The sequence below is a fragment of the Mya arenaria genome, chromosome 15, assembly GCF_026914265.1.
Source record: "Mya arenaria isolate MELC-2E11 chromosome 15, ASM2691426v1".
NCBI classification, from domain to species: Eukaryota; Metazoa; Mollusca; class Bivalvia; order Myida; family Myidae; genus Mya; species Mya arenaria.
Genome location: NC_069136.1, coordinates 22,767,587 through 22,792,550, shown reverse-complemented (window position 1 = coordinate 22,792,550; position 24,964 = coordinate 22,767,587). Strand labels below are relative to the sequence as shown.

Below are 24,964 nucleotides of genomic sequence, written 5' to 3'. Positions count from 1 at the left end.
TATTGTTGTGCCATGATCAGAACTCTGTAGTGACTAAAGCGACCTGACCGAGATATTCTGCAAATACACATACCTACCAATTTGGTGGTGATTGACAAAAGGATTCATTATTTCATTGCAAAATACACAAAGAAAACAATTCTTTTAAAATGTCATGTCAAAAAAAGTAGATCTGACGATACCCAATTCCGATTAGCGATACTGAAGTCTGTAGACCTAAAAACTATAATACAGCATTTTATTCAACAAGTATTCTGACCAAGTTTCATAACATTTGGATAAAAGCTATTAATCTTGGACATGAAATATTAAACGCCGAGTTGTTAACGACATCCGCCAACCCGGTTTTCGATATTCTAGAACCCGCATTTTTTCTTTGAATAATTGGCTTGTAAAAGGAAAATAAAACCGAAATAACGTTTATATTTTTATTTTCCAAACAAACAAGGTATCAGACATCATAATATTTTACAACACCAAGTTACTATTCCTGTAAAAGTTCAACATCGAATCCAGCGATAATTTCCTTAGTTCTTTACAAAAACACTTCCTTAAAAAGTTTCACTGTTTGCTACATCAAAAGAAACGTTTACAGTTTTAAGATTAGGATGAGCTGTCACAGGAACGTGACAAATGCCCCCGATTTGGAAAGTGTCGGAGTGATGACCCCTAGGCTTCTTAATATTTCTGTGAAGTTTGATCGAAATCCTAATAATTGAGCAAGTTTATAATAATACAGCCGAGACACAATAGTAACAGCCGGACAGTGCAACTACTATATATACTTTTAGGGGCATAAAACACTAATTTAACTGCATATTAGGAAACACAAAAATGCCAAACATATCATGGAATGAAAGTTCAAATAATCCTAACCACAAGTAAGACAGATATTCATTCAAATATTACTAAAGGCTATTCCAGTTAAACATATTAACCCGTGGGGGGGGGGGGGTTAGGTTTTTTAATAGTTTATGGGTTGGTGTCTTTTTTCGTTAATTTGGACCCCAAAAGGGTAAAATTGCTTCTGTAGGAGTTGGTATAATTTAAAAGTGCCTTCCACCAGGGGGGTTACATGTTTAAATGGAATAGCCCTAACAAAAATAGTTAACAGAGTATTTCTGATTTTTACTCAACATATTTAAATCGCCAACTCCCGGCTAAAATAATGACTATTTACACCATTTCTAGATGCAGTTTGGCAATATGTACAAGGATTCCTAACACCATTTGAATAATAGCACTGCCATGTTTGCGTTGAAACAAGAGATATGTTTGTTGAAACCCGAGACAAAACCTCTCAGACGTCATTTACTATGGATGAAATAGCACGAAGTACCAATGAACACCTATATAATGAACTTGACATTAATTGTAGCAAATATACAATGAGTCTTGATGATGATTTTTTTCCATAATTTTTTAAAATATGAATACAAAAAATACATCCTGAAAAACAACAAACAAAACTTCAATATCTAGATGCATGATGAAAACTACATAACAAATATGTACACTTGAACACTTAACACTTTTGAAGTGTTTGAATTTGAGGCTATGTATACTACTTTATAAAAGTATGGCAATGGCTTAAAAACAACTTGAAAGCTTTCATTCGACTTATCATACACATGATACAAGAGTAGCAAGACTTTCACTCCACTAAATAATCATTGATCAGATCAAGTTATAATACTTTATCAATATAATCAATACAAAAATAAAGCTAAAACTAACAGGATGTGAAAACCAAACATGCTAGAAGAATAAATACGCATTTATTCTACAGGGCTCCCAATATCATGTGGAGAACCTTAACAGTGACTGAAGGTGGAACATTTATAAAAACAGTACAAAAATATGTACAAATATATCCTATTCATAGAAAATGTTCTATATGAAGAACATGAATGTATGTACAATATCTATGAATTTCACCTTTTCTTCACATATCTGTACAAAACATCCACCATGTCCAAAAAAAAAATTCACATAGTTTTATCAGTTATGTCACAGATGTGAGTGTGCTTACCAACATGAATAAGACAAAAACTCAGCAAAACTCTTTCACAATTATTTAGCAACTGACTTGCTGTTTTCCGCACAGTTTGAATACTCATAGTAACTATCACAACCCATACTCTAATCAAAACCACCATTCTAGTCCATATCACTGTCCTCATCAGCTGGGCTGTATGTCGGGCTGGTGGGTGAATATTTCGGGGTGGTAGGTGTGTAGGCGGGTGATGAAGGGCTGTATTGGGGACTTGAAGGGCTGTAGGAGGGGCTAGCGGGGGAATATTGGGGGCTTGAGGGCGAGTAACTCGGACTTGCGGGGGAATATTGAGGACTCGAGGGGGAATATGTTGGGGATGTCGGGCTGTACTGCGGGGAGCTTGGGGAATACTTGTGTGATCCCCTGTCACTCGCAGCACCTGGGCTATATGCAGGGGATGAAGGGGAGTATGCAGGAGAGGAGGGGGAATATTGAGGAGAACTGGGGGAGTAGCTGAAGTTTGTCGGGGAGTAACTTGGAGATGCAGGGGAATACTTGGGACTGGAGGGGGAGTAGGAGGGGGAGGTGGGTGAATAGCTGGGGGACTGGGGGCTGAATTTCGGTGAGGAGGGGGAATAAGATGGGGACGAGGGGCTGTAATTGGGGCTTGACGGCGAGTAGGAGGGGCTGGTTGGGGAGTAACTGGGGCTTGAGGGGCTGTAACTTGGTGAAGAGGGGCTATAGTTGGGGCTACTTGGAGAATAGCTCGGTGAAGTTGGAGAGTAGCTTGGACTCGTTGGGGAGTAGCTTGGAGTTGTTGGGGAGTATGACGGGCTTGTAGGACTGTAACTGGGGGAAGTTGGGGAATATGAGGGGGAAGTTGGGCTGTAACTGGGGCTAGTGGGCGAGTAACTTGGGCTTGTTGGTGAATAGCTCGGACTTGTCGGTGAATAGCTAGGACTAGTTGGACTGTAGCTTGGTGAGGTTGGGCTATAGCTGGGACTAGTCGGGCTATAACTGGGGCTTGTCGGAGAATATGATGGACTGGTAGGACTATACGACGGGCTCGTCGGGCTGTAGGAAGGACTTGTTGGCGAATATGATGGCGACGTCGGACTGTAATTCGGCGATGATGGCGAATATCCAGGACTTGTTGGACTGTAGCTTGGCGATGTTGGTGAATATCCAGGACTCTGTGGTGTTCCACCAGACATGGCTGGTGAGCTCGGTATATACGAGGGCGATGTCGGACTGTAACTTGGTGACATAGCTCCACGTGGGCTTGGAATGTAGGGGCTCGAAGGGGAGCTTGGGGAGCCAGGCTGGGGGGACCATGCAGGGCTGTACCCAGGACTGTAGCCACTCTCTGACTGAGATGGTGAGAACCCGGCTGCCCCAGGGGTCATGCCGCTGCCAACACCCGGTGACCAGGCCCCAGCATAACCAGGTGTGGCACTCTGTTGCCATGGGGTCATCTGAGGAGACATTCCAGCAGCCGGGCTCGCCCCTCCACCAAAGAACATGCCTGTACCAACTGAAAATAGGAAATATCAGTATAGGTTTAATTGTCGGCAATTAAACATTTAATTTTGAAACCATGAAAAATCAATATTTTCATACAACCTGAAACAGTATAATAGGAAGCGCAACCAAATACTTAAAAATTGGAAAACTAAATGAATTTTAAGTAGAATAAGTAGATTAACTGGTCAGTTACTTTACTATTTGAGACAGTTCAACTGAAACTTATCGAGAACCCTGTGCTTAAAGGTCGGGGTAATAGTATAAAAGGCAGACAGTCAGAAAAATGGCCACTTCACTTGACATCACAGAGCTGTTTGCTAATACAGACTGCCAGTACATTTTTTTCAAATATACAAATAATTAACGAACAAAAAATGCTAAAATTTGCAAGATGGTTCCTTAAATGTATCATAAACATATTTTGTGCATTTCAAGTCTCTCAAACAATTATAAATACTACTTTCAAATAAAAAAAATTAATAACTGTCAAACAAATTCAAATTTCCCAGCAATGTTGATTGACAGAGCTTGAAAGTTCATGACCCTTTAACAGCCAACTGAATTTCACTACCAATTCCTGTTAACTACAGGTTTACTATCATAGTATGAGGTTGTAACTGCCATATGGGGGAAACATCCATTATCTTGGGTGGTATACTATCAAATGGCTTATTATAACACAATTCGTGGAAGTATTGGTCATGGTTTATGAAACTTTATCTATCTAATCTCAAATGAGAAAGCAACGGACAAATTCTTCTGTACCACTCTATCTGAATGTTATAACACCACAAGCCATGTGAATGTTTACAATCAAAACTGCTGACCAGAGCAGACCTCATAAACCTGATTAACCACGCCTCCTTTGCCAAATAGGCTTAATTGCTGTCCGGTAGGATATTTGGGGTCAGGCACCCCGGCCTTTAACAATCATGTTTCCAAAGCAAAATGAATTTCCCCTTATCTAACCATGTTAATAAGGCAAATTTGAAAGCACTGATCAAAACTTAAGTAACTAAATTATTTAACACCTTATCTAAAATGACATGAATATTAAATACCACCATATGGTACTCTGAATGATGAATGTACTAAATATCACAGCAAAACAGAAGCACGTACCTCCTCCCATCATGCCGGCCCCGATGTTGGTGGGTATCTCCATGCCGTATTTACACTTCTCCGCGTCCAGGAGCAGGTCAAAGCACCCAGTCCCGATACGCGCAAGCTGACCCAGCATAATGGCCTCTGACACGCCCTTCATCGGATCACATTCTGCGTGGGCAGCCGCCTCCATCAAAATATCGACCTGAGATAGAAATGCAATTGTTGAATATTACTATGATCTATGCCTCCAACATCAAAATTATACTTCAGGGACATTGTATTTTAAAGTTAAATTAACAGAAATTTCATAATGGGTCAAGTCAAAATAATATTCGACAGACCAAATCCTATGATTTGTAGACTTATTTATTATATCCTTCAAGGCCTAAAATTAATTCTTAAAACAAAAATTACATTTCACACTTTTTTTAAGCAAGTTGACAAAATTCTTTCAATGAAAAAGCAAAACAAATCATAAACTTACTGTTTCCTCAAACGAGCACCTAGCAAGTGCACCAGTCTCCTGTCTGTTGATGCCGTGACGGGTAATGGCCATGAGATGGCCCTTAGCAGTCATCACGTCACACAGCAGGGCCAAGTGACGGTAGTTTACGTAAGAACCGTCGAACGAGATCACATGGTTCATCTCCTTCTCAATGGACTTACGGACAGCTTCAATTCCAAGGGTCTAAGGAATAAATAATGTAATAAATATAGTTTCATTATTATTATAATTGATTCTTATCAATATTTTTATCCTTTAGACAATAAAACAAGTGGTGTTGCCTCAATGGATTAAAACTGCATCTCAAAAATGTCAATTTCTTTCTATTACCCGGTTTGTAACCTGTTATATTAATGCATCAGGAGATGATAATGAAACTCTTGAATTTTCTGTTATTCAGTTAAAGCTCTAAGCACCAAATAAATGTCCTTTGATTTTTTGTTGAAATCTTTTAGATGGTATAAGTTCAAAAACAGGTAAAAGTCAAACTTCATATCAAAATATTTCCAGCAGCAAATTATACAAGAATCACAATTAAGACTTTCTATATATAACAAACAAGGTAAAAGCAAATGTTCAATGATTCGAGTGCATATTGGTTAACATTTGAGAAACACTTAACGTTAGAATCATTAAGAAACTCACAGCAAACACTTCCACAATATCGTTGGTAGTTGTCCTGATGGGGTCCACATCACGTTCACTGAGCACTCTCATGAGAGAAGTGCCGTCAGTTTCCAGAATCCACTCGGCCACCGCCTTAAATTCGCCCTCGTCCGTGATGAAGATGCGCTTCTTATCATCAGTATTGGGCAAGTGCATGTACACCTGGTAAATACAGAACAAGGCTGATGTTCGCTTTAAACCAATTATAAAAAAAATCAATGAGAAAATAGTTTTTACATGAGATTGAATGTTTGTATTCCTACAAAGAATACCGTAAGAACGTACCAACTCAACACTATACAAGTCGTAGAAATTTTGAAAAATTTCACTTTTATCCCAAAACAATTTCTATAGGCTTGTGTAAATTTTGATAACCTAAAATTATCAAGATATATCTGACAGCAGGTTGGCATTGATACAAAGCAGGAATAAATCATGGTGGTCACATTATGGTAGGTAGGGAGACTATAAGAAAAAGCATGAATTCGTATAACTGTATTTACCTTAGCGATGGCTTCATTGCCCTGCAAGGACATATCTGAGAGCAGGTTGGCCTCGATACAACGTAGGAACACATCATCTTCCATCTTGTCTGCTGCTTCCTCCTCCTTTAATGAGCACATGTAAAACATTGTAGGTGGGAGAAAAAAACATATGTAAAACATGACAGCTGTTGGAAATACAAAAAAAAATGGTAGCTGGAAGAGCAATGTATATGCAAAACATGTAAAAATAAATCAATATTAGTCTAAGTATTTAAAATTTTGACAACACTGATGAAGAATTTGATGCTTTACAAATCCTGAGGTCATATTAGTCTCAGGCTTGAAAAACAGAAACTTTAAATATCCCTGTTTATACATGTGCCTTTTTGCAGGGATTTCCAATTTTGAACTTTCTGTGTATCCCTACTGGGCCCCTTTTAAATTGGGACTCTCTGGAGATGAGTACACCATGGTTCTCACAATACTCCCAGCTTCATAGGGAAAACCTTGCTTCTAATCTTTCAAAACAAAACTCTCTGTACAGGAATCCTACAATTTTTTCATATTTTTTAAGAATTAATTTTTTATAGATAATGTTGATGATTTATTCTAGGGGATATTTACATCATGCATCTTGCTGTCATCTGAGTTCATGATTCTCAACCGCAGCACCAACTTCTCAGCATTGTCGTCGTTGAAGATACAGTTCAAGTCATCACCAAAACCTGCAAACAAATACATAGCAGTGCATAAGAACATCAGTTATTGAAAACAACATATTTTTCAAGCTTTTCAGTCGTTTATTGAAAAGTAACGGTGGGTCATATCCTGATAAACTCACTGTTTGAAACAAGGAGTTTATCAAAATATAACATAACTATATCCCTCAGTTAAGCCAATACACACATCATCTCCTGCAAGACAGGCATTTGTTTAGTGTGATCTTCCGATTAAATTTCAGTTAGCCGTTTTTTGATGAAAGATAAGCATGAAATAAAAAATTATTAAATTGCAAAATGTTTCACCATTGAGAACACTCAAGTACTTTGTTGTAGCAACTCAAATTCAACAATACATGATCTATTTGTAGATCTTCAACACATCAACTAAATGAACATGAGATTTGGTGAGAGTGTACAAATGCTTTCTGAACATTATAATAATGCAGATTGTTTTCAATTCACAAAGTCTTTTATTTACAATGTTTCAATTTCGAAACACCTTTGATACATCACATGAGAAAACAATGGCAAATGCAATATTTCACTAGATTTTTATTTCATTTAGTTGAACGATTCATGAAATATGAAATTAAATTGATCTGATCTGATGTGAAATGATCTACAGTCAAACAAGGCTCATATCAAAACACGCAGACATACCAGCAGTGATTTTCTCCGATATGGACTCCATGGTGAGTTTCTTATCCGTCATTCTCTTCCTGTCCAGTTCAATACGCAGCAACCAGGCAGAGATCTTGCTCACATCAAAGTCCGGCATCTCGTAATACACGTTCACCCACTCCTGGTCTTCAGTGATCACAGTGTTCTGTGGGTCCGGATCGTAATAGATGGCCGTGTTGGCTGTTACCTTGCGTAGTGTTGTGTGCTCCAAACGGCACAGCACATCCTGGAAAATAATCAAACACACATGTAAGTTGAAAGTATGTTGTTTTCTTCTTCTCTGTTTTTTAATATCATATTATTTATTTATTTACATAAAACTAGCCTCCAGTTTTTTATAAAAGCCAACTAAAATAAAAACTTGCATCCCCATCAACTATATTGCTTTAGTTTTTATTAGACACCAATACGCAATAGAACTTGCTGCTCAACAAGCAGTGTGCAAGTAAATAGCTGTTAGCTTTTTGAGATAAAGGCTTAATGACCTATTAGAATATACCAAAATTGCTAGAAACCTGTCCTACATTGAATGAACCCTGTCCTATATAGCTTAAAGCTTGACCTATACAGAAAACTGCTAGTAACCTCATTAAGGCCGTCTTTATAAAGCCAATCACCAATCAGAAGTCTGATTCTACATACCTTAGCCTTTTCAGCATCTCTGGAAGCCTGGCCAATAAGGAACACAGTCAGTGAAGGTGTCTTGGGCTTCTTTGAGATGTTAATGATCTCCTTCAATCTGGGCACACCGAGGGTTACGTTCTTGGCGGACACTCCGGCGTAATGGAAAGTGTTGAGTGTCATCTGGGTGGCAGGCTCTCCGAGGGACTGGGCAGCTAGAGCACCCACCATCTCGCCTGGGTGAACCTGGAGTTAGGGAATAGTATTATTATGCTGCAGCAGGAAAAATCTATACAGTGAAGCATATGCTCATAATCAATTCTTTGGGATCTCTTGTTAATCCACCAAATCCCTTGACACAAGGATTGAACCAGATAATATATTGATTGAAAAGCTGAATAATATTAATTGATCTAAAACATTTGATGAACAAATAGGCTTTTCAGACTGACCACTACGAATTGACAGGCTTGTTAAAAAAAACCATCAATTTTACACAGCTTGCTTCCTGTAATGTCAAAGCAATGGTCAATATGCTTAAGGCACAACGAAATGCAAGCCAATTAAAATATGTAACTAGCTTGGCTTTATTTCATTACTAGCTTGGTTTTATTTCAATTGACAAGATCACTCAGTAAAGATTCAAAACTGCTCATCAATTGACAATATAAAATGAGAACCTATTTAGTGGAATAAAGAAATGCATGCCAAAGGAAAACAAACCTGTGCATGTTGGAATTTCGTCTCAATTTCTCCAATGAGCCAATCAAAGGCCTCATTAGAGAGTCGGAACTCCTCAATGACACGCTTGGAGCAGAATGTGGACCGGATGAGCACTTTCATGAGGATAGTGGCGTTCTGGTTGGCCAGAACACTCAGTCTGTCTTCTCCTGGCACAACTGTCAGCCTTCTACACAGCTGCTTAACATCTGCGTGAGATTAAGTAATGTGTGATAGTTATCAATGGATGGATTTAATGACATATGACATATAGCAGAACTATTCGAGATTAAGTCATGAGTAATAGTTACCATGGGCTGGAATTCATGGCGTTTGACATAAAGCAGAACTGTTTGAGATTAAGTCATGTGTGATAGTAATCATGGTATGGATTTTGTGACATATGAAATATAGCAGAACTATTTGAGCTTATTAATGAGAGGTATTTAAAGCGAAAGTTGAAGTACAAGCTTATTAATTTGAGTTCTTTTGGTGCACCAACAAAATCTTATTTAACTGTTTGGGAACTTGAAATCTTATGTAATCAGGGTAAGGAAACTTGGAAAGATTTATGAATTTCTGTATTTAAGCAAAGCAACGAACCTTCAATGATCTTGATTGGGTGGATATCTGTGACTTTCCGTTTGTCAATCTTGAAGATCTTGTGAGCGTTCCAGATCATTCTCTGCAGATTACAGGGCAGCACAATCTTGCTGTCTCCGGAGGGGAAGATCTGTCGCACCATGTCTCTGTCATTCACCAGTGTCTCCCATTCAGTTTCAATCTCTGACAGGCAGTGGGCGTCAGACAGCAAGTCCTTGATGATGTCTTCAGTAAGACTTTTCTTCAACTGTCTATTAAGGAAAAAACGCAAGTCAATTGTTGTACAACAAATGCAAAATAACAAACATGCACTGTATTGATGAAGACCACAACTTTATGTATGTATTGTCATTAAACTGTTTCTGAACAATTCCATGAGTTTTAAGCATTTCTGACCCACTTGGAAATGCAATGTTTACCACATTAATTGGATAATCAATAATTTCTCTCAAGAATCAAATGGTATTGATAGCGCCCCAAACCATCTTTTACGGATGTAACACCCTAAAAGAACAACCTGAACATTTTTTTAGATTTAAGCCTATTCTACTTCAAAACAATTCAAAACAATTTTAATTGCATGCACAAACACAAATTGTTCATGCAAAAAGCTATCATAATAGATATCTATGACAAATTTAACACACGTGTGTTTATGTTTTCTCACCTCTCATTTGTTGGATCAAACTTGAAGTTTTTCTCAAAGGCCCGGTTGGATGGTTTGAGCGTGGGGAGGGACTGGAACTCAACCCGTGTGGCCTCCAGCCCATCCTCACCGTATCGGAGCTGGATCAACTGCTCCACCTGGTTTCTCACCGTGCCGTCATACTTGATCATAACACTCTCCATGGCTTTGATAAGACGTCTCTGAATGTAACCTGTCAAAGGAAATAGAAGATTGCATATGTATATAAATAGTGTTTCCTCCAAGATTTTTCAACTGAGGGTCCTTGGATGCTAACCATTGACAAAAAAAGGGACCTCTGGTGAATTTATGATGTCTTTATATAATGGTTAATATTTAAAGTTTATTAAAGAGGTCCAGAGATGCATATGAAGTTGGAAATTGGGGCTTTCAATGAGAATATTATGTCTGACAGGACTCCAGAGTGTTTGTATAATTCTGCATATTTTAGGGAACCAATAGAGATCATGACAGTCAGGCAAGTCTGTGATACTTATACATAACAACTATAGTGACAAAGACCTGAAGTCTCCTAAATTCCAGAAAACCTTCATAATTTAAATTTAAAAATATTCAGGTCAGTAACCTCTCCACATTTGCAACCACTTAAACCCTTATCCATTACACTCACCAGTTTCAGCTGTCTTTACAGCTGTATCAATAAGTCCCTCTCGACCTCCCATGGCGTGAAAGTAGAACTCTGATGGTGTAAGACCGGCCAGGTACGAGTTTTCCACGAAGCCACGTGACTCAGGCCCGTAATCATCCTTAATGAAGTGAGGTAGTGTGCGGTGACGGAAGCCGAACGGGATACGCTTTCCCTCCACGTTCTGTTGGCCTACACAGGCAATAACCTGGAGTGGAGGGAGAGATTGCCATTAAATATACCTCAAATCATAATCAATATTGAAGTTATATGTTACACTAACGGAGTCCAGGATGGAATCATCAGCAACATCAGTCATATGATTCATATTATATTGAAAATTGTTTTTGTTACCTTTTTTCCCTTTCTGTTTACCTAAACATACATGTATTTTTGTGTACGGTGACTGATTATATGATTTTTGTCATAATTTTGTAAAAGCTTTGATTAAAATCCAAATTATCAATAATCACTCCAACAAGCTACTAGCCTAGACTAACATCTTTATATGTACAATTTTTTAATGCTATTCACAAAAAAAAACTTCACTTGAAATACCAAATTCCTCCTCCCAAGGGTTAGCAAAATACATGTGCATCTTAAAAGACATCCCGACCCCTAACCCTCACCTGTGAGATGTTAATCTTAGACCCTTTTGATCCAGCCACCACCATAGCCTTGAAGTTGTTGAACTCAGACAGTGATTTCTGAGCTTTACTTCCAGTCTTGTCACGAGCGTCGTTGAGGATTCTGTTCACCTGGTTCTCAAACGTCTGTCTCAGTGTGTTACCAGGGGTCGGCTCAAGCTCATCGTTGTGAGCTTTCTCAATCACTTCTATCACGTCCAACTGGAAAACAGACACAAAATGTAACAATGCCAGTTGTTTTCAGTCGCTTCTAAATGGTGTCTTGTCTACATTCCAAAAGCCATTTGGCTAGTATTTTTCGCTATTCAACTATTTTTCAGGATTGAACATCACAAAGCATAATAATACCACTGAGAATGAAAATATTTTCAGGGACAGCCAATTTTCAAATTTAAATACTTTTCAACTCTATTTAACTGTCAGACTGTAATTTATGTAGAGTCACTAATCTTGCACAAAAAAAAATCTCTGTAAGAATGAGAACATCATTGTTAATTTCTATTAATCAGAAAATAAATAATATGTCACCAAATGTTTACATTATAACCATTTATTGTTTGCAATATTGATGGGTCTGCCTATATCCCCATACCTTAGCTTTCTTGATTGTGTCCTGAATCTCGATGTAAGTCTCTGGATCGGCAATTGTGTCACCAATACCGATACTATGACCTTCGATCAGTAGCCAGTTGTTCACAACGGTCTGGATATTACCATACAGGTAACCTGGGGAAATATGTTTACAGATGTGTACTAGTAACATTTATGATGACTTTAAACAAATCTGTTCATTAACTCATGTGCCGAACATAACAAATTATATATTGATATACCAACAGACAGTACACAGATATGCTGAATACTTATTTAAAGCTCCAAGATTTAACAGGTTAACTTAAATATCAAATGCAATGTAATAATACATCAACAATTTATCACCTTATCTAAGTCATATGTGAACACTATACAATAAATATGATGAGCATCTGACAATCTCCTTAGATCACAGGTCTTTTCCTACGCATTTGTCCAAGATTTGTTTTGGCAAAAGCATTAATTGTGAATGGAAAATCCAAATGAATATTATTTAACTTGTCAAAATTGGCAATACTTCATGGCTTTTCATCAGAAATTTCTCACTGAGAATGGTAAGACTATCTGATCCATGAAAAAATGCCTGGCTCAATAAAATATATGTGAAAGCCAACCTGCGATCTCATATCCCATCTCCAGGAAGACGACGTGGGCCAAGGCACCAGCTGATGTCCCCAGGGATTTCTTACAAAGGATTCCAGACATCAATTCTCCATCTTCTATCAACACCTGTATGAGAAGTGTAATATTGTAGATTTGTTTAATTTCAAGTGAGTTAAAAAGCTTAACGTATTGGCCCATGCCTAAAAATTGTGAAAGGGTCCTTATAAAAAGAGTAACAAGGGTTGATTAATGCAATGAAAAAGGGCTTCAGCAACAGCAATTGAAATATGCACATGCCTTCAAGCCCGGATCAAATTCAGCTTGTCAGTTATAAACTGATATATAATTATATTATTATGCCCAGTCATCATGTGTATAAGTCAATATAAGAAATAGATATGTACATGTACATTAATTATCTGCTGTAAACAATTTTGATTTTTTACATTTTCTCTCTAAAAACTATATTATCAAACTATTACAAAATTGGAACAGATCACTGTTCAATGGTAATAAATAGTTTAAGCATTCAATAAATCGTAATTGGTTATTTATCTATATTGAAGCCAATGAAACAGAAAACCTATTAAATGTACATACCTTAGTATCACCAGGGGAGATCCACCTATACGGGCCTTTATCCTCCTCGTCCGGATGTGTGCTGTGTGTTCTGATCAGGTTCACCCTGCCGGGAATGATCAGAGAGAAGATCTGCTTGCCCGTCCACTGGGGCTTGGGCTTCAGGATGGCTGGCTGTGGCATGTGGCCGTCCCAGCTGGGCAGGAACATGAGAATGTTCATTACCTCACCCTGGATGGGGTAATAAACAAAAGGTGCGTTGGGGTGTAACGTATATATTTTTAGTGGATCATGTCTTAATATCATAAAATGGTTCACTAGTTACTAACAAATGTGCCGAGTAGCACTTTTTCTCTCAGTCAATAGAAGGGGCATACCTTGACCATTTTTGAGACAAGAGTGATAGGCCTTTCTATGCAAGTGTGTATACTATTGTCTCCGACAAAATAGGTACTAATTTTTTAACAATTTAGAGTTTAGGTCTAGGCTGAAATGTGCACAATGATGACAACAATACCTTGTCAGATCAAAAACAGAATTGCCCAAATGCCAATGATATAAATGAAAATCAGTTTCTAAGGAGAGCAAGAAAACCTAAATATTTCACCTAAATATATATGTATACCTACCCTGGTTAAAAACACATCCCGTTTAGTCATCTTGCGGACAGCCGTGAGGGTGTCCTGTACAATTCCCATGACGGGCCTGTTTGATTGGGGCGTAATGATCATACGGGGGACGGATGCCAGCTGGGAGATCTCTGCCCGGGTCTCCAAAGACTGGGCCAGATGGAGATTCATCTCATCTCCGTCAAAGTCAGCGTTGTATGGTGTTGTTACACTGTGAGAATAGAGGATGTTATATTAACCTTGTTAAATGTTTTGAGAACACATTTTAATATATGATGCATTAATGTCAAAAAAGAGTTGTTTACGTACTATAATATTGTTTAAGATATTTGGAGTTAAACAGTGAAATATATTTAAAAGTTGGGTCTTTCAGCTTTGAGCCAAGATTTGATGTAGTCTTTCTTCGCTTTTCAAATACTTTTTCATACACAAATGAGTTATTAAAAGGAGTTAGGATTGAAATCTACAATCACTGCAATACACCTCTAACAATGTAACTTATATTTAAGAAACTGAATTAATTCGGCAAATCAAGGCAACTGCATTTTTGTTTGCATCTTCAAAGCATTTATCCTATGATGGTCATCTGAAATTTTGAACATGTAATTCTTATTTGGTTTTTAACTGAATGGGTAATAGTGGTGCATTCATTCGCCAACAAAATCTGTTTCAATGTTTCCCTGAGACTAGCAAATTTCTCAACCATGGGTCCTCAAAAGTAAACTGAAAATCCCAGGCAAAGCATTGTGTGCTAATGACTGAAGATAAACGTATTCTGCTAATGCACATGTTTAAAAAAAATAGTCCTCAAGAAAAACACTGAGAAGAGAATTAACGGATGCAGAGCAAAATGAATCGCAGGTGGTGATAATGGTCCGTGAAGCTTTACTGGGGATAAGGCTATATCTTACATGAGGTTCATTCTGAATGTGGACCAGGGCAGGATTTTCACCTGATGACACATCATACTCATCTTATGCAGCGTGGGCTGACGATTAAACACCACGTAGTCACCATCCTGCATATGACGCTCAACCTGGAAAGAAACAGATTAAAGTTAACTGGAGTCCATTTTTACCAAAGACTTTGAACGAGGTTTATGGTTCAAGTCTGGAGTGTCCGTTTGGGCTTGCAAAAGGACAGTATTGGTTTCTTCCAACGAAACACGCTATCAGCTTATAGCTTTCCTCACTCCCAACATTAATAAACAAGTTAAACTAAAGAGTGCCAGTCTTAATTGTAAGGAAGTATTTTATAATGGTACAAAGTATCATGTGATTAAAGGTATATATTTGGCATTGAAAAAAAAATGCATGCAAATCATTAGCACCATTTGGAATTCGGGCTGGGGCCATATAGATTTTAGTCAGAAAAAAACACAACAAGAATAAGACAAATGCCACCACTGTGGTAAAGCTGCCCTCAGTGCCCTGTCAGGCAGGTAAGCTAGCAATAGACCCACAAATGCATGATACAATGATAGAATGCAATCCATTTTAAGGCATACAACTCCTCCATTTCAATTCACATTGAGTTCTGTATTTACCTTGTACCCAATCTGGAGATGAAGGTCGCTGGCCTTGGGATGAAAGCGGAGATCAATTCTCTCGCCATTTTCTCTTACAATATACTTGGCCCCAGGGTATTGGTTCGCACCTCGACGCACAAGATCATGTAGTCTGAAATACAAAAAAGTTTTTTTTTCTCTTTAAATTAAGGTAGTTTAGTTTGAACTCGATATGTTTGTCACTACAAAAACATGATAAATAATCAGCCAAATTAAGTTAATAAACACAGATATATTAAAATTATATTTTCTTGTAGTTTCATATTTTAACCAGAATATAATTTTTTACTGAATATTGAATATTCTCTGTTGGACATTACATTGATGATTCAATCAGTATTAAAGCTCAGATTTGATGTCAACACTGTTCCAGCTTTTATGCTTGAACAAATACTGATGACGAAAAATATTCAACATCACTGCTTCATTTACACCTGTGAATTTGGTGCACATGAAAATTTAATCATGTCTACTGCAAAATTATAAATATCATTGTTAATAGTTATTTACTAACATTGACATATTGCAAACAGTCTGAAGTTAAATTGAGCATAACAAATGTCATTAATTGAAACAAAAAACAAATAATCACCTGTCGATGTTAAATGGTGTGACAAGCTCTGGGAATGTCATATTCTGTGCAATAGTCCTGGGAACGCCAACTTGGTCGATGCGGAGGTTAGGGTCGGGTGTGATGACAGTACGGGCGGAGAAGTCAACACGCTTACCCATCAAGTTTCCTCTCACACGACCTTCTTTACCTTTTAACCGCTGTTTGACAGACTTCAACGGGCGACCTGACTTTTGTACAGCCTGAAATACAAGAGGAAAACATTTTATTCCTTTACAAAAGTAGTCATTAACACAAGATTTACTCATAATAACTTTTTTGCTTGGCCACAACTTTTTGAACATGCCCTCCTATAAAAAATCAAGAAGTTGAGCAGGACCAGTAATAATTTCACCAGTGAAGGGCTTGCTGACCTGTGCTTTTTTTGCCACTGCACATATCTTAAAAGTTACACGCAACATATGATATTGTTGTTAACATGTTGCCTGTATTCTAAAACTTAAGCTTTTATAAATTACACAAGAAGTTCCAAATCAACTAATCAACATCAATTTACAACTCAAACATTTATGATTAACACACCCTGGGCAGCCCTGGTAATTCATTGTCTGTGAATGTAGCCACATGGAACTGAAGCATCTTCGTGTCTTCAGCAATGATGTGGGCTGCTGCTCCGTTCTGTTCATTGCGCTTCAGGTTATTGTTTGCCTTGATGATGTCAGACAGCTTGTGGGTCAAATCGTACTGAAACACCGAAACATTACTGTGAAAATACTTTGATGCAAAATGGCAGTTAGGATTGGCAACACAGTTATTTGTCATGTAGATGTTTAACAGGACCACGTTGCAAAAAATATGACAATCGCTTACTCAGTGACCTACCCTTAAAATCAAAGGAAACAATACTATTACGGGGATGCAACTTTGCTTCAAATTGGCTGCGTTCCTCTTTCAAGATGTAATCAATGTTAATAATTCACTTTTGCTTGTCAATCCATTTTGAAAGCAATGGTTAAAAACCCACTGTATTTTTTTATATTATTTTGATTCATAGTGCAGATTCAGAAAATTATGCAGCTTATCCAAATTTGCATACTACTGGTTGGCATTAAAATACTTAAAACAGGCCCTGAGGCGGTATTCATTAAAAGTTGTTTCCTTACTTAAGCCATTTTAGTAAGTAAGGTATCTCACTGATCATATGATGTAAATAATATCTGAAATACTTGAATTTCATTGATTTATTTCAAAATTCAAACTTTTCTTTTACTTTAACTAAGATCTTTTTAAAGAAATGACTTAAGTTAAGACTCGATTTAAGACATTTTATGAATACTGCCCCTGCTATTCTGCGATTCTGAGCAACTTTTGAAAGCATTTCACCAGTGCAGGGCTTGTGGTTCATGCTTATTTTGACCGCTGATAAATAGGATCGCAATTTCAGATTTTCCAACGGACTTTGCAATCACTGGCCATGATGCTTAAGAAATGAAAGGTTCACTTGTGATAGTCCTTTTTCATTGCAAAGCTCTACATACCTGGTTCCTGGCAGACCCAAACATGACCACAGCAGGTCTCACACACAGAGGGGGGACAGGCATAACCGTGAGAACCATCCAGTCCGGGCGCGCAAACTTTGGGTCCATACCTGAAACGGTGCAAAAAAAATACTTAAATATTATTTGATTATCAGACTAGAATTCAAATGGGATAAATGAGACGCCCAAGGATGTTTTTTTGATATTTTGTACAAACTAACATGGTTAAATTCACTTCCGAAACATGATCTTCAATCATATAATTCTTCAAACACTTGAATATTGTCATCTGACATATTTTCCACTTACAGATCTGTTTAATACATAATTAAATGAAAGAGATTGTAAAGTGCACCAATTTCACATAACACTGTTAGCCATTTTGTTAGTTGTTCACTAGTCAGTTACCCAAGACAGTGGATTCTTCATCTGAGATCCTCTTGAGTATCTCGTACACCCTCTCGGCAGTGAGGACAATCTTCTTCTCCTGGTTCTCCTCATTTGTTTTCTTCCACTCACATGTCAGGTCCAGCCCCATTCGACGGATGATAGGTTGGTAGCGTCCACAACCCCCATGCCCAATCTGTGACATCAAAGTTTTTCTCAATAATAAGATTACAAATACATCAGTATGTAAAATTGGACATTTGGACCAATAAGTCAGAATTCTTTTTTTACTACATGGCTGGAAAAAATTGAAAAAAATTGTAACAAGAAGACTTAAATTTTCTGACTTGGGATAGTACATGATTTATATCAAATAACCTTATTTAACAGAATGAGACAAATAAACTTAAACACTAAAATTCAATGTAATCAGGGCCCTTGAATATAGAAAGTAATTCTTTCAGAAAAAAGTTTAAAGACTCAATACATCCTTTATATATTAACGTAATGTATTAACGAAAATCGGTGGTATGCAGAATTAATCTCATGATGAGCATCATCGGGCCGGAGTGTTCATTACAAAATACTATTTACCGCACCTTTTTCTTCGCATCATTCCCCTCCCTGCCAGGGTCGTCCTTTTCTAGCTTGGTGTCCATCTCGTCGCCTCCCTCACACTCCTTCCTTGTCCTACACAGGTCATAAACAGCCGACAGACGCTTTCCGGGCTGACCCTTTGATCGAGACAAGACATCCTTCATCTTTGGGTTGGACTGAAAAAGACGCAATATTCAAATTAAATGACAACTAAAGGACTGCAAGCGGAAGATGTCAGTCATTCTCGCCATTATGAAATTTTAGCCTGGCTTCACAATAACATTTATGTTTTATTAATGGTCAAATCAGGGTTTCCAATGACCAGCATTGGGGGCCTTATGTGGCCCCCTAGAACCCCAGATGAAAATGTCGACAATTTTGTTCGAAATCCAGAAGGAACCTGCAAATTTAACACTTTTGCAAGACTCGAGTGATAACAACACCAGCGCTATAACAATATCATAACTTAATGGCCTCAAAAAATAGAATGATTAGCAAACAGAAGTAAAAATATTTCATCAGAAATTCTTACAGGCTCGACAAGCAGTTTGGAGCAGTAGAAACAAACGCATCTCAGCACTTTGATCGTCTTTGTAAGAAAACCAACGTGAAATACAGGCTTGGCCAGTTCAATGTGAGCGAAATGCCCTGGGCATTCAGACATGTTTCCAGCACATGTCTGGCATCGTGCTGAGCGATCAATGACACCCTGTCTTGGGTCCATCAGTCCTCCGAGATTCGGTCTTCCTCCCTCCATCGTCTCTGAGTATTTGAGACCTCCTTCAGTTACCGACAACCGTCGCTGAAAAAGTGTGAGAAGTGTTGTTTTGTAAAATTGCTCTTTTGACCAGTTTATTTTTTGTTTCAGACCAATTTTACTTTTGATCAACAGCTTTTTCAAAATGGATTGCCTCCAACTAAAACCCTGAAAGTAAGATATTTACTAAATATGAAGGGAAACAATTCGAGATTTGTGTGGCGTGCCATTTGCATTCACCAGTGATTGGAAACCATAATGCACCAGTCAATTGTAACCACGGCCCTCCCAGGTCCGGGGAATAGCGGGGACTTTGACTTTCGGTCCAGCCAAGCCCGGGTAAGATTCTTGTCCTGCGGGGTAAAAACTGCTGGTAAAATCCACGCCAAATGCCCCCGCACCCAAGGGACTCTATGTAAGGCCCATTGCCGGCCATTTTTGGCGCAAAACAAAACCACCGCATTCACCTGGCACTGCGGGGCCACCTGAAAGGTAAAAACTCGGCCCATTTCCCTGGTATACCCCCAAACCTTGAGGGTTGAGGGGCCGTGGTTACAATTGACTGGTGCATAACTGTTTTTGAACAACTTTTGAATAAATAGAGGAAAATATGGTTTGTTTCAGTGTGCGCTTAAATATTTCACCAAGTGAGCACCAAAAGATATATTTCACAAGTGAAGTAGCCACAAGTGATATATTTACTTTCAATATGCTCTTGGTGAAATATCCATTTTCGGTTTTTAACAAGGTGAAATTGCAAACTTACGCTGTCACTCACAATTAATTGCCTAGGATTGATATAATATGATAAGTTAAATGTATTTTTTTCAGGAAAGGGTGCCAAAATGCCAACATCATTACTGAAACGTCCTCAAAACCGTGTCCCAATACAATGCTAGGTTTCAATCATTGATTTGGACATGATAGCTTGCTTAAATTTCAAGCAGTGAAAACCACCATATAATGCAATAAAAACTATAATAACATTCAATTTTAAGACTCATTTTAATAAGATTTTGACAATTAGACACGTACAAGTTCATCTGGACCCAGAATACCAAACTGCACTCGCTTTGCATCTCTCAAAGTTGCGTTGGAATCGCCGGTGTAGGCCATTCTTTCGCGGTGAAACTTTTAATTTTTGACAATTAAGATGGCCGACAAGGCGGTCGACTATTTCTTTGTGAATAATACTATTATGTTTATTTCATGTTCGGTTTTCAGCCAAAAAGTGTTAGGGGGTTTTCTTTCATGCGAATAACACATTTATAGCTAATATCCTTTTTGTTTGTCAGCAGGTAAGTCTCTAAAATCCTTTTCCACTGTAGTCGTGTACTAAGTGTCTTCTCGAGACCACTGCTTCTTCAACGCAGAAATCAACCGCTATTTATACTTTTTAGACTCTGCGGGTTCAACTTCAATATTTCACGGTTTCTCGGCAATTGCACAAACGGTGTTAGAAATATGAAACTCGTAAAATTTACAAAAAAGAGGATACATGCAACTATTTATTTTATAGAATGCTGCAAATAAATACCATACACAGTGATCACCCCTACTCCAGAACAAAATATCGACAAGCCTTATTATTATTAGCTAAGGGACAAGATATGTTTCTTTTTTACTTTTTACCTATTGTAAATAATGAAAAGTAGTAAATTATGGCAAACAATGAATAGAAATAGAAACATTAAATGTTGACTTATCAAAATGTGTATCATTGTTTAAATTATCATTTCTTTGTAACTGTGTAATGTGTGTTTGCCAGTCAGTTAAACAATTCATGACGCAATACCATTTTACACCAAAGAGACAATCATTTCGAACAGTTAGTTTCAACTCTTCTAAGTGTTTCGTTTGTTATTGCGTCGTTATTGCGGGTGAAGTTTAAAACTACGAGTTAGTGGCCGGTCGAAGTCAAACTAATGCAAACTTTATATGTATTGTTGATTTGCAGAAAATGAGGCGCCCCTCCAATAGTTAGTTTGACGTAATTTGTCAACGTATACGGCAGATCGCCGCAGTGACTGCGGTAGTCGGTTTCTTTCATGTGTAAAGTCGATTTGCAGATGCACTATATTAAAAATTCAATTTGTAAATTATGGGCGGTGCTTAACCACGATCATTTAATGCTTTAAAACATGTTTAGTTCATTTGGAAAAAAGTAGTACCATACACACTTACTGTACAATGCTGCCGATAATGCCTTGAAAGTGTTTGTTATCTGTCGGTCTCTAGGATGTTATTGTTTAATGTTTTTACAAGAAATTCAAATCATGGTAATATTACCCGATAGTAAAATATGAAACTAGTGTCAATGTTTTCAACGCACTTTCCTCACTTGTGCACGGGCTTTCTTGGCTGTCATTGCCATTCAGAAAACACAATTCGTGACATTCTTTTTTAACAAACAGAACAGAACAGAAGTTTATTTCGACTTATGCAACAATACATCTCGTCAAACAAATATAAGCAAGTAAACACAATATTCTTTCATTTTTAGATAACTTGAACTATAAAAAGAACTCTGTGTTTTGGGGTTGTGCGAATTAGTGAATGAAACCGTTCTTTTTATTTACAATGGTGTTGTGTGTTTTTATATATTAATGCAATTTTATCAATTTTAAGATATTTTTTTCATAGCGCAATATTATGCTTACTAAATGCATGCGAAACTTTCTATTCATATATAATTATATATTATACACTTCATTCTGGGCTGTGAAAGTGTACATATATTAAGCAGTATGCGCTCAACCATGATTTAGATATAAAAACCTTAATAACTAAATATTTTAATTCTAGACGGATTGTTTTCTTTTACAAATGTGAATATTTGTATATAGCTACCTTTCTAGACAACAAAGATACTTTTTGGAGAGCGACTTAATGTCACGTTTTCTCTGAACAACAAAGACATTTATGATTATATCAGTGTCCAAAACTTCCATATTTCAATCATATAGCTACTAAAACAATGAATTTTGGCCCAAAATGAACATATTAATTTGTTCTTACGAGACTCGGGAGTACAATAGTTGGTTTTGCGCGCGAAATGAATTATTTAGACTGGTTTTAATATTTGAAGTCTGAAAAATTGTAGAAAGTGGACCTCATTACTTCGGTAATCTTAGGAGAATCGCTTGCAATGGCTGGCTTCGAACCTTGACACCTATCAACATTGTGGCCTTGTTAATGAAGCGTACACACATTATCTGCTGATAGTATGTTATACAGAACGTTATGATGACTTCCCAATTCACTGCGGCTATTCTTTTAATACATATTATGCTCCATGAAATCAATACGGCGCCGACAATTATTGGAATATGGACTGTGATAGCATTAGAAAAACTGTAATTGCTTTATACTTCCTCATACACCCGGAGAAATCAAACGTTTGGTTTATCTTTAATACTTAATTAGTTATAATTGCTCATGATAAAAGCAAAACGTTCAGTAAAGTAAGGAGTTCTGGGAACTTTCATCAACAACAAAACATACCATGTACGAGACAGTGACATTTTCTGTGTGCGTGGCGAATATTGATGTAGATTTGCGAACGATTAAATGAAACCCTTGGAAACCTCAAGGATAGCGTAATATAATAAATCTTGATGTAATCAATCGAATATTTCATGATAATGTCACACATACCAAAAACGCGAAAGAAGAATAAACCATTTTGAGCTCGGGAATTTCGTTGGTAAAGGTAGCATGGATTTGGTTTATAATGAAATGAGTATGTAAAGTCTAACCCTAGTTTTGGATTCCGTCTTTCCATCTATTGGAGCACGCAGTCACAAAACACAACAAAAACATTCTCCATGTTGCATTTCCATATAAACACTGACAACGTTAGGAAGAAAGATATCGTAGCCTGAAATATAAGTCATGCTATCATTTTAAGAAGACTGGTAGACGTGAGAGTGCATATAATACAACCTACATTTTCAACCAATGCAATTGCAGATGGACAATCATTACTCATTAAGAATTTCAACTTTAGCGGATGTTTAAAGGTCTGCATACTACAACTCATCCGACACAATCTCGTTGTGTCAGCCAATGAGGTTGTATTCATAGTCAGCTAGATGAACCGAAGTTATACCTAAATGATCAAGAAGGGCTCGTTCGCAACGTGCACTCCACCCATAATTCATGTCATCTAACTAGTACATACATGTATTACAATGTTTTGACAGTGTTACTTCCTGTTGTTTGCGTTTAATTTACTGAAGTCTGACATGCTAATAGGTTTGAAATCTGACAGAAGGCTTAGTTGAAACAGGTATCATAAAGATTCAGCAGCCAATTGTAAAAAAAAAAAAAACGCTATGCTTTAAGTTTGGTCAAAATTATCCAAAATGTTAATTGGTTGGTCAATGTGTATCCGATAATAACTACTAACTATCAATTCATTGCAATGCTGCAATCGGCTGCTGATGCTAATTATTCTTACCGTAAACATGCAGCTCACACATGCCTTAATGGTTGCATTATTTATGCGAAATGCTACAGAAACAAGCTCAGTTGCAAAAAGTTTAAACATAAACCCGGTTTAATGGCACTGGGTAAACGCCAAAGACATAGAACATAAAATCACAAACAAGAAACATGGAAGAACAGCACAAAACTCCACAAACAGCACAGTGCATACATACTTTATATAAAAAAACTAGGTATGTTTATCATGGATTGTTAGGTACCGCCTTGGAACGGTCAGTAAAATGTAAATTTACTGGGGTACCATGTCCATATGCTTTTCTGTCTGATCTCTCTCCATGGGGACTAATTTATTGTTTATCCTTTTGCTTTCTCGTCTCAAAGACTTCACTGAAATTTTCACCAATTTTCCGCTTGTGTGCAGCGCGAATGGGCTTTTGTGACAAAATAGGAGTATCGGAAAAAAGCAGTAAATGAATAAAATCATGTTCGTGAAGTTGGCAGCCCAGCAGCCCAGCAGCGTGAAGTCAGCAGCCCAGCAGACTGGCAGCCTAGCAGCGTGAAGTCAGCAGCCCAGCAGACTGACAGCCTAGCAGCGTGAAGTCAGCAGCCCAGCAGCCCAGCAGCGTGAAATCAGCAGCCCAGCATACTGGCAGCCCAGCAGCGTGAAGTCAGCAGCCCAGCAGACTGGCAGCCCAGCAGCGTGGAGTCAGCAGCCCAGCAGACTGACAGCCTAGCAGCGTGAAGTCAGCAGCCCAGCAGCATAGCAGCGCGAGTTAGCAGTCTAGAAGCCTGACGGCGTGAAGTCAACAGCTGAGCAGCTGGGCAGATTAGCAGCTATACTAAGACGAACACGTGTGAAGTTTCCAGTCGGTTTTCAGTTTTCAAAGACAAAACAAAAAACATAAAAAAATGAAAAAAATCTTCACAATAGTTGGTTTGCAAAACAAACCTTAAAATGAAGCAAAAATACTAAATTGAATAAGTTAAAAACATTTACACTATTCCCTTTTTGTGAACTAAAGAAATCGACATTTCAATTTCACGCTTCTGACAGCCCCGGGCAGACCCATGCGTTTTATGGTATT

General features: G+C 37.7%; 1 protein-coding gene across 1 annotated transcript; it reads right to left on the bottom strand.

Annotated features, from left to right (window-relative positions):
* Positions 1-420: 420 nt before the first annotated feature.
* Positions 421-20,641, bottom strand: LOC128219910 (DNA-directed RNA polymerase II subunit RPB1-like). Its single transcript, XM_052928073.1, has 26 exons — positions 20,466-20,641; positions 19,206-19,475; positions 18,676-18,849; positions 18,098-18,272; positions 17,690-17,799; positions 16,734-16,895; positions 16,173-16,393; positions 15,560-15,692; positions 14,925-15,049; positions 14,014-14,224; positions 13,406-13,615; positions 12,817-12,931; positions 12,201-12,334; positions 11,591-11,809; positions 10,947-11,169; positions 10,298-10,508; positions 9,631-9,881; positions 9,031-9,236; positions 8,329-8,553; positions 7,666-7,912; positions 6,908-7,008; positions 6,302-6,406; positions 5,778-5,960; positions 5,112-5,315; positions 4,643-4,829; positions 421-3,530 (listed from the first exon to the last, which is right to left on the bottom strand). The coding sequence occupies exons 1-26, from the start codon at positions 20,544-20,546 to the stop codon at positions 2,161-2,163; spliced, it is 5,853 nt and encodes a 1,950-aa protein (XP_052784033.1). The 5' UTR covers positions 20,547-20,641; the 3' UTR covers positions 421-2,160.
* Between the last annotated feature and the right edge of the window lie 4,323 nt (positions 20,642-24,964).

What these genes read in the sequence shown, in the direction of transcription:
- LOC128219910 (XM_052928073.1), bottom strand. Translation starts at nt 20,546, where the DNA reads ATGGCCTACACCGGCGATTCCAACGCAACTTTGAGAGATGCAAAGCGA. An exon ending in GGGATGTGTTTTTAACCAGG is followed by an intron (nt 13,616 to 14,013) that starts GTAGGTATACAT and finishes TACCCCATCCAG; the next exon opens with GGTGAGGTAATGAACATTCT. An exon ending in ATATTGTGGAAGTGTTTGCT is followed by an intron (nt 5,316 to 5,777) that starts GTGAGTTTCTTA and finishes TTTATTCCTTAG; the next exon opens with ACCCTTGGAATTGAAGCTGT.